This window comes from Vombatus ursinus, unplaced genomic scaffold (assembly GCF_900497805.2).
Source record: "Vombatus ursinus unplaced genomic scaffold, bare-nosed wombat genome assembly UNPS02014779.1, whole genome shotgun sequence".
Classification (NCBI taxonomy): Eukaryota; Metazoa; Chordata; class Mammalia; order Diprotodontia; family Vombatidae; genus Vombatus; species Vombatus ursinus.
In genome coordinates this window covers 13,591,190-13,602,175 of record NW_020954557.1, presented here as the reverse complement: position 1 = coordinate 13,602,175, position 10,986 = coordinate 13,591,190, and the positions used below count along the sequence as shown (strand labels likewise).

The 10,986-nt window shown below is 35.2% G+C and overlaps 1 protein-coding gene across 4 annotated transcripts in view; it reads right to left on the bottom strand.

Moving 5' to 3' along the window:
- Positions 1 to 2,285: 2,285 nt before the first annotated feature.
- ANKRD44 (ankyrin repeat domain 44) overlaps positions 2,286 to 10,986 on the bottom strand; it is a 373,934-nt gene continuing 365,233 nt past the window's right edge. For 2 of the 4 annotated variants that reach the window (XM_027865874.1, XM_027865875.1), the window contains exons 27-28: positions 10,499 to 10,590; positions 2,286 to 5,289 (exon numbers count right to left, since the gene is read on the bottom strand). In XM_027865874.1, the coding sequence (XP_027721675.1) occupies positions 5,231 to 5,289; positions 10,499 to 10,590 (151 nt within the window). In that variant the 3' untranslated portion in view covers positions 2,286 to 5,230. Of the gene's footprint in view, positions 6,720 to 10,498; positions 10,591 to 10,986 lie in introns of all 4 variants that reach the window. The other 2 variants (XM_027865872.1, XM_027865873.1) reach the window with 1 other exon arrangement.

The following is a 10,986-nucleotide window of genomic DNA, read 5'->3' as shown; positions in this document are numbered from 1 at the left end:
AGTGCAAATCACCATGTAAATAATTGCCTGAGCTAAGGCTACCTTGGAAACCATGAAGTCAACTTACCTCAAATTGCACCATGCGATTGAATGCCTCGTTCATCAGAATGGCCCAGTGAAGGGTGGACTTTCCTGGTCGTAATAGCAAACTCGGAGCTATTCTCCTGAGCTATTAACAGGAAAAGTGTTTTCCTTTTTTATTTTTTTCTAAATTGAGCCTGTCAAAAACAACCTCAGATATAGTGTTTCCACATAGTATAGCGATACTCTCTTCAACACGGAGAAGAGGACTAGTGTCTATCAAAATAATTATGTTGTTGAACATTTCTGTATCAGTTTGTCTCATTTTAAAATGCCCCCATCCTCTACCGTATAGGTTGGCTTGTGCCATAAGTGGCTATTTTTGCATCTGAGGAAACTTTCACTCATAAAACTCAAGGCCTTTCATCATAGTAATACATGCCAAGTCAAGTGCAGACTGATAGAGTACTTTAGTTTTAGAAAGTGTTAGTAGATGCAGTCTTTAGCTCTGTTAAGTCTCAGACAAAATTTCTTGTTTCAAGTCTCTTTCCACTCCAGGCTACCTCCTAAAGCATGAGTCTTACCATGTCACTCCCCTACTGAAGAACTCTGTGACTCCTTTCAGATCAGAATCCAGATTAAAAAAGGGGAGCTGGCTTTTAAAGCCCTTCACAAACTGATTCATTTCTATCTTTCCAGTCTTATTACATTTTACCTCCCTGTACACACTACCACCCAGTTCACACTGGTCTTCCTCTTCCTGGCACATGATACTATTTCCCAAATTCAGAAGCAATCCCCCATATGTGGAATGCATTCCCTCCTCACTTCTGCTTCTTGGCTTCCTTCAAGAATCAATTAAAAATGTACTCTTTTGTATTTATAGCAGCTCTTTTTGTGGTGGCAAAGAAATGGAAATTGAGGGAATTCCCATCAATTGGGGAATAGCTGAATAAGTTGTGGTATATGAATGTAATGGAATACTATTGTGCTACAAGAAATGATGAACAAGTGGATTTCAGAAAACTTGGAAAGATTTACATGAACTGATGCTGAATAAAGCAAGCAGAACCAGGAGAACATTGTACATAGTAATAGCAACATTGTGCAATGATCAACTATGATAGATTTACCTCTTTTCGGCAATACAACGATCCAAGACAATTCCAAAAGACTCATGATAGAAAATGCTATCTACATCCAGAGAAAGAACTATGGAGTCTGAATGTAGATTGAAGCATACTACTTTCAGATTTTTTTTTTATGAATTTTCCCTTTTGTTCTGTTTCTTCTTTCACAACATAACTAATGTGGAAATGTTTAACATGATTGCACATGTAGAATCTGTATCAGATTGCTTGCCATCTTGGGAAAGGAAAAGGGGAAGGAGAGACGGAGAAAATTTTGGAACTCAAAATTTTATAAAAATTAATGTTGAAAATTATCTTTACATGTAATGGGAAAAAATATAGTTCTACTAAAAATGTACTTTTTGCAAGAGGCCTATTCTAGATCCTCACTGATTCACCTACTAAACAGTGCCTTCTCTCTGATTACTTCCCATTTACACTGTATATCTTTTGTCTCTCCCGTTGAATGTGAGCTTCTTGGGGGAGGACCTTGTTCTTACTTTGCTTTGTATTGTATTAGTGCAAATAATGAAACCAATGAAGAAGTCATATTATTCACATTTGAGCTTCATATTTCCACTGGGCTAGAACCAATGACTATATTTTACATAATTATAACTTTAAACAGGGCAAATTCAAATACATATGACCATTTTGTAGGATTCATTATTCACATTAGCTGTATCCCCAGTGCTTAGTATAGTGTCTGGCATATATAATTCTTAATAAATGCTTGTTGATTGATTGATTGAGACAGCTTACATTGTCTGACTATTTTTTCACATCTGTGTGGTCTCTACAGATCTAGATGATGATAAATTCTGCTTCTTCTAATATAACTTGTGCAAAGCTGCCATTACATATTTCTAAGGAGAAAATCAGTAAATTAGGTAGGTGGTGTGTATAAGTGTATATATACATACATATGCATATATGTGTGTATGCATAATGAATATGTATGTATATTTAAATCTCTATCTTTTATAGGAAAATATATAAACTATATTTTACATGTAGTATTTATCTAAATATGCAGAATATATAGCATGCACGAGTATTTTGGACAAATGTTTAATTCAACATAATCTGGAAAAATAAAAGTCATACTCAAATCACAACAATATTTGTACCGTTTTTATTTGTAAAAATAACCATCTGAATGCATTTCAATAGTTTACAGTTATGTATTTCATTACATTAATAGAGCATTCAGTAGTTGAAAAAGATATTAAACTGTGCTTGAGAAGATTCAGATTGGATCAGTCATTCAATGAATTAAGTTTTTTTCCTCATTTTTACAGTTATGACATTTACTGAAGTCATTCAACTCCAATTTACATAATAAAACATTACAGACAAAACCCCACTGAAACCATCAACTAATAATTTCTGCTGTTACAAATATGTTATGCAAAATATAACACTGGCACCAGATTCATATCATCGTGCTTTGTAAAGATATATTGCACATGCTAAAGCATAAAATATGTCGACAAAACTACCAAACATAAGATATTGGCTTTGAATATTTAGATCACTGCATAAGAAACGCATAGAATTACATTTTATACACACGCTCAGATTGTCACTATTTTAAAATGCTTTTTCCCACTAACACTGATCTATGGTTTACAGTTTCTGTATGAAGAAAGCATTTTTAGCACTGCAAAAAAAAATCATACATCATTCCTATGGAAATTTAGCATATTCATTTTAAATTCAAAGCAAGTGAAAGGGAATGGGGGAAAAAGACTTTATACATTCAAAGAAAGTTTGAAATAAAAACTGACTGGTATTATATTGCTTTGATAACACTCAAATGGAAAAAATACAATAAATTTCACAAAACATTTTCAGAATACACAAATATAAAAAGGCACTCTAACTTCATATTACACGACCAAAAAAGACGCAAGTTCTTAAACCAAACCAACAGAGAGCTAACCAAGTTTCTCAACAGTACAAAGAATAACTACTGCAGCAATTCATTTGATGTTCTTGCTCTAATTTAGTAATAAAATAACAAGTCAAGCAGCTGTTTACTGCATAAAGTACCAAACATACTATGGTGCCCTTTTAGTAGTGATAAATAGAAATCCCCTGAGCTATTTGCTGTAGAATCAGAACAGGTTTTAGGCAATTTGGAGATAGTAACATATTATCAAAGATAGGCAGACACTGGTGAACAAGAAGAGTTATGTGCAATGCAAAAAATCCCCATGTCTCTGGTTAAAATACAGTCTTAAAAAATGTTTAAGTAAGAGCAATAAACACCATGATGTAGGAATCTGAAAATGTATTTTAAAAAACCCTTTTTTCTTAGTGAGCCTTGTTGAAAAAATGATTTTCTTTCTAGCAGTAGATTTAGAAGATACAAAAACTAAATGCAATCTTTACTTATGTCCTAAATAAAGCAAATTTTGTAGTCACCAAAAACAACTCAAGAAAAGGAAAAAATAAATTTAATGGTCAGTTCCTGGTAAGCATATTTCAATTTTGTTCCTTTGTTCTCCTTACAATTTAATAGAGTAGAAAGGTAAAATACAGTTCCACTGTGATTAGGTTGAATCACTGTGGTTTGCTGCAATATTACCTGTTCTCTCTGCTCTTCTATAGAAAAATTCAACACTAGCCCTCTAAAAGAAGACATTTCATTTCCTGCTTAAAAGGCCACTTCCTTTCATTCCAAACCAAATACCATTTTAGTGAGATTTCCAGTCACTTCTAGAAAAAGACACCACAGTATACAGCTCTCCTTCAAAGCTGGTTCCCCCTTATTTTCAGTGCTTTAATAAAGATAAGGTAGTTATTGCTAGTTAGCAACTTCTTTTTTTTTTAAATCATTCTTTTCAAAAAAGGAATACAGTACTAACGTTAAGGAGGAAAAAGGAGAAAACATCTTCTTTTCCTCAGAGTTCTAGAAAAGTGTCATTGAACTTTTTCAATGAAATTAATACCAATTCTACAAGTCCTTGGAACAAGTTCTCATTCATGATGAGTAAAGTGAGTTCCAATTTTTTAACTCCTCTAAGATGCTAAAAGATTAAGGTATTTTACAGTTATTGAAAAACACAATATAGTATCTATAGTTTGCTTAGATCTCATAGAACACTGTTTTTAAAAAATGCTCATGATTATTATAAAATAGAAATTTCCAGGACTAAACTAGAAAAAGAAAGAAATATCAAAGGTACAGCCCCTCAAGAAGTATTTCTTTCCTTTTTCTTGGCTCAAGTGGAAAACTAAGCATGTAGACTGGTGATTTTAACTTCTCTCAAAGCACGAGCCAACAGCCTAAGTCATAGTTTTCCTGCTAGGATCCTTTTATTGGGACTATGTGTAATCTTGTGGTTAGTAGGATCACTTTTGAACCTTTCATTTCTGGATAATGTTGACATACATCAACATCCATTTCTATTCTCTTCTCTCAAGGACTGTGTCTAAAGTATACCCACCTGGAGTTTGGCCTTCCTTACTGAGAGATAGCAATGCCCTGCAAGCTACAGTGAGAGGGGATGCGAGCAATGGAATGACTCTACATTCTATATCCCCTCCTAATAGATGTGGAAGAACCTGAGGTTAGCCTGGAAACCTTAACAATGGATATCTGGGCATAGGGACCCCAGGCATTCTGGCTAGCCCAGAGTCAATTTTTTTTTCCTGCTATTTTTTTCTTTGATAGGCCAGATAAGACACAACAATTAAAACATAACTACGGAGAAAATTCCTGGGCTTTTGCTTCACATCAAATAAATATAAACACATTTACATCAAAAGTATATATGAACATTTTCTCTGGTTTGGCAAAAAAATAAATTGTGGTCAACACATCATTGGTTACAAATGGTAAGCCATCAACTATAAATCTGTGTCATAAGAAATGTAAAATACAACCAAGACTCAAAAAGTTTACATTTTAACTTTTTAGAAAAGCTACATCATTTCTTACTTCCATTTTGAAGGAAAAAAAAATTTATCTTCCATTTTAGACACTGAAGCATTTTGGTCCTCGTGTATAGCTGGTTGATGATATATATACATATATATGTATATATATATATATTTTTTTTTTCAAAGTCTTATTCTTCTTTTTGTACATCTGTCCCAGGTGAAGAACGGGGTCCATTTGACCTAGAAGCTTTGGCAGAAGGAGCAGATACAGTATTCATAATGTTGATCCCACTTATCAAGTAAATGCCAATCGGCTTTTCTTTCCAAATCTCATGTTGCTATTCCCCATTTTAAGCCTATGTTCACTTTGGGACCTACACTATTTCTTGCTTTGCATTACTCTTGACCAAAGAGACTATTTAACTTCTTAATATAGTGTAAAAAATATTTTTTACAACCTAGTGGTTAATTTGTTTTTTTAAAAAGGAAGTATTCTGATTTAATTGAGGAAGAATCAGTGAAAAAAAACTACTGCACTTGAAACTGGCAAATTGCTACAAAGTTTATGGATTAAGTAATTATTAGCTAAACTTTCTACGGTGGATCAGAGTTGAATGGATCAGGTGAAAATTACTAATGATCCATCATATAATCTAGTGTATGTCATATTTATATTACACTTTAAAAATTAGACCAAATTTTAGATCAATAGTCATCTGCTAAGCAAAGATTCTTAGCACATGCCTTCTGGACACGTGTGCTTAATATGTGTTGGTATATATGCATGTGTATATGAACAGGCAGAGACAGGAAAGGAAAAACAGACAGAGACATAACAACAAAGATAAAGAGGCAGAGAGAATACATATGAGTGATTAAATTCTCCTAGCAACAATAATCCAGGCAATATCTCTGAAAGTGAACTTTACCTTTGGCTTGTAATGAGGAAGTAAACATCAGAGTGAGGAGAAATTTGAGGACAAACTCCCCCATTGTACAAGAAAGCCACATTGATAAGCTTCTGATAATTGTACAGCAAGGACAAAATAAAAAAAAATCATTGATATAATAGTCCCTTACTCTGTTGCATTATTTCAAAAGAAGAAATAATAAAATGCCTTTTTAAAAAATTCCCTACTTAAGATGAGAGGTAGACTTTCACAGTAGTACTTTAGATAGAAAGAAAACATGATGCAAATCAAAGTCAGGGCACATTTCATGAGAATGTTTTCCAACAAAAACTCCAAGTCCTCTCCTATAGGCTCATTGCACACTTTACTAAACCCTTTTCTCCTATCTTCTCAAAGCTTGGTTCCATAATGACACTCTGACACAACATAATTTGGGGAATAAAAATTCTTCCTGCCCCGCCTTCTCCACCTAACATAAGTAATTAAGTGGAAGCTTCTGAAGTCCAGAGTCAAAATGTTTCCGAATCAGAATCATTTTCATTGTACCCGTCCTCTGATCCTATATTGTGAGTGAAAGAGCTAGCGGTGCCACTCAGATTGGTGCCATCACAGATCTGTGTCCTGCTCAAATGGTCTTTTTTAAAACAAACGAAGTTGAAAGCCGTCATTGTACTGGAAGGAGAAAAAGGCATCATGGTAGCCAAAATGAGTGCCAGGCAGTCAGCCACGTCCTTGTTAGGAGCGCAAGCCAGGGCTGGGGTATGACCTGGGCATAAATGCAGACAAGGCAATGGTTAGTACTGGGGAAATCAAAGGGGAAAGTGAGCATTCCACAAATACATCTCAAGATGATTCTTGTAAGCGAGAGATGTATGTCAAGTTAAAACCATGCCAGGCAAGAGGATGAGTTACTTATACTAAGTAGACATGCTAGGGGTTTGGGTCAGATAGAAGGAAGGTTGAGGTAAGGGAATTGGGGGAGGGAACGGAGGAAGAGACAATTTATGAAGGTTTTCAGTTCATATGACCACAACAAGCACTCTATTATAAGTTAGGGGGAATTTAGCCTTCACCAAACGGACAAAAACACTGGGAGAACACAGATCCACAACAACAAAGATGAATACAATATAGCACACATGGCACTATGAACCTGATAACAGCATTCAAACTTGGTTCATAGGGACAAATCTCATTCTGAGAACAATGACTTTCAGTTGTAGACAAATGTGCATCAAATAAGAAAAAAAATTTACGTTAGATATCAACAAACATCAAGTTATGCAGTTCTATCATTCAATGCATATCAATCAATTGGTATTTAAGAGATTAAAATGTATTAGTTGGGACAGATACAATAAATCGGATACATGGGATATATGAGAGAGATTGGTCCTTGTTGAATCAAAATTTACTTTTCTTGGTATTCAAGTTGGCAACTCGATTAATAAAAATTATAAACAGAACAGAAACCCTATTCCAGAACCCAGAAGGTGTGGCAAAGGGAAGAATGACATGGGGAACTCTTAGCCTGAGTCATAGTTCGAGCTTCAGAAGTCTAAACAGAAACAAAAAAATTCTAGCAATTTTTTGTTAAACACTTAATCCAGTTACTGCAGGTAAAATACTCTCTCATTACAAATCAGGTATGTAAGAAGGTAGATTGGGTTTTTTTTTGTAGCATTCTACCTTAATCAGATTGAACTCCAGTGACTTAGACAAAATGGTGGCAGCATGTATACTGCAAAGGGTACCAAATGTGGAGTCATGAGACCTGAGTTTGAATCCTGGCCCTGTCACATTTTAGCAGGATGCTCCTATGCAAAATTATTTTATTTTGCCTCAGTTTTCTCCTTAGTAAAATGGTGATAATAATACTTGTATTATAACACTCACCAGTTTACTATGAGGAAAATGTGAATCTCAAAGCACTATAGAAATGTGAGCTACTATAATATTAATATGCATTATTATAGTGCCTAATGCTGCATAAGAGCATTTGGCATTAGCTATTGCTGGAAGATTACAAAGTGCTATCAGATAGGCAAACTATTACTAATATGATCAGGGAATAATTTACTCAACCCATAGGATCTGGTCCAATGAATAGAAATTCCTATGGTGTCATCACCACTTCATTTCTTGTCTGTGATCATCTATCAGATTTCCCTGACACTCACTTCTCCACCCCCACATTGGTGAGAAAGCAAAAATAAGAAAAATCAGGTATGATAATATTCTACACAAGTTAAGTAATTGATTAATAAAAGCTCTGTCATTCTAAAATGCCAAACAAAACAGCCTCTAAAAACAGGGGTTCTTAACTTAGGGGTCCATGGGCCATCATGGGGTCCACAGATAGATTTCAAGGTGTCTGTGTATGTAAATTTTGCTAACCTCAGAATGAAATTTAGCATTTTCTTCAATCATGAATAAAATAACCCAATCTTCTGAGAAGGGGTTCCCTGGGCTTCATCAGACTGCCAAAGAGGTCCATGACACAGAAAAAAGGTTAAGAACCCCCAGCTCCAAAATGTATTTGGTCATTCCTGGCAAAGGCAGATGTGGATCACTAAACTTTGGTGCCCACAAAATTCATCTGTCTCTACACCACAACTATATTAAAGTGGCCTTTTAAAAGTAGATATATACTTCATCAATACAACTGTAGTAATGGTAGTGAGAGGGAGAAAGAGAATAATGGGGGAAGAGAAAGGAAAAGGAAAAACCAAGGAAATGGAGAAGGGGACAAATTTCCCCTCCTCCTCCCAGATGAATCAGGTAAAGGGTAGAGCAGGACACATGCTATGATAAAATGAGGCTAAACAATCAAAAATATTGAGTTAGCTAATGATATCAGTATGGCTGCTTACTTCTGAGAAATATGCATGTGCTGCTAATTCCAATACCTGTAATAAGCATTTAAGTGAATTATGTTAATACATTTTATCATAATGCTACAATTGAGCCACATTTTTTTATTTCATAGCTCATCAGTATCAAGAATTTTTTATTTGCTTCAAGCATAATTGATATTGTTCTAAAAAAGGGTTAAATATTGAGACACCTAATATTTGATGCTTATTCACTTTTACCAGAAAGGAAATGTTTGAGAGTTGATTTCAGATTTTTTTGTGTATCATGGTGTAGTGGAAAGAGCACTGAATTCAGCATCAAAGGATCTGAGTTTGAATCCCATTCCAGCTTTTATTATATGTGTGATCTTGGGCCACTCACTTACTTAATCACACTGAGTCTCTTTCCTTTTCTGTAGAATGATGGAGTTGTACTAGATGACCTCACGATATCCTTCCAGCTCTAAACTTAGTTCCTGTGATCCAGACCTAATGTTTCACTGGTGTAGGGAATTCCCTATACTAACACAGATCAGAAATTTGTCTGTAACCTGCAGTTCTAGAGAGTTGTGGCCCAATGTCACATAGCCAGTGTGTATCAAAGGTAGGTGCTGACCCTAAGTCTTTTTTGACTCTAAGGCCATCTCTCCATCCTTTATGCCACATATCTCCAGAATTTCTTAAGAAGCAGAAATGGATATTTCCTATAGGATTTAAACCATAGAATCATATATTTAGAGCTGAGAGGGACTTTAGAGGCCTGTATAGTCTAATCCCATCAATTTACAGATGAGAGAACTGAGACGCAAAGAGATTAAGTGACTTGCCCAAGGTCTCATAGTTAATAGGATGCAAAGTCAGGATTTGAACTCAAGTCCTCTGACTCAAAGTCCACAGCTGTCTCTAATATAGCAGGTTGATGATCCCTCTAAGAGAAAATATTTTTAAAGGAGTTTTCTATAGATCAGGAAATATACTCAGTTCCAAAAATCATAAAATCATATTAGTATTATAGATTTAGAATTGGAAAGGACCTTGGAGGTCATCTAGTCCAATGATCTCATTTTACAGATGAGGAAACTGAGGCTAATAAAAGATAAGTAACTTGCCTAGAGTTACATAGCCAGAAAGTATCAGAGGCAGGATTTGAACTTGGATTTTTCTGACTCCAGGACTCTATCCACTATGTCATGCTGCCTCTCAATTCTCATATATATACCTAAAATTTCCATAACAAGAATCTGTTTAATAACACCTCTGTTTTAGTCTGACAATTGGAAACACCAAGGTTGATCTCAGAATGATCTGGGACACAAGCCGACATCCAAGTATTTGGGCCCTCACACATGCACTAATGATATATATTGCCCTTAATTCTTCAGGGCATGCAGTTAGAATTTATTGTGCCAAGTTTAAAGGCTTTGAATGAATCTGAAACATTTTAACTACTGCCCTGAGGAGTTAGAGACCAAGAGCTGACATTACATGCAAGATGGAAAACTCTAGTAGAGGGTAGAGTATGTGGTTTACAGACAGGGCAAGGCCTCCTTGCCTGATGCCTTACACGCAATGAGCTTCCAAAGAATACATTCAAGACTTTTTTAACCATCTCCTATCTATCTTTTCTTTTTCCAGCTTCCAAAGGTATACAAAAGGATATACCAAGAAAATGAAGATTATTTCCTCTTACCATTTTCATCTACAGCAAGGACACAGGCTCCCTTGGCCAGCAGCTCTTCAACCACCATCTTCAGGCCATTTCGTGCAGCAATGTGGAGAGGTCTACAAAACATAACACTTAGCTTCAAGGCTGACTTCCAAAACCTACCGTAAAGAATCACTTTCAAAATAAAAATATTATCTGTGTCATAAGAAGTGGAGGGGAAAGGATATTTGGAAACCTTTATCAAACAACCCATAATACTGAATTTGAGTTCTACTCTAGGCTTTCTTATGATGTTTGTTGATTTAACTTATTACAGATGATAATGATCAATCTATTCTTCCAATTTATGCCTAGATCCTCTGATAGAAAATGGATGGAATAGATTTCAGGTGGAGATATGCTCTCAGAAAATCCTGATGACAATAGAAATGAGGAAACTCTTGTCTATGACCAAAGGAAGACACCTAGGTCACATTTTTTAATGTATTAAATATCAGGCTACCATGTCATCT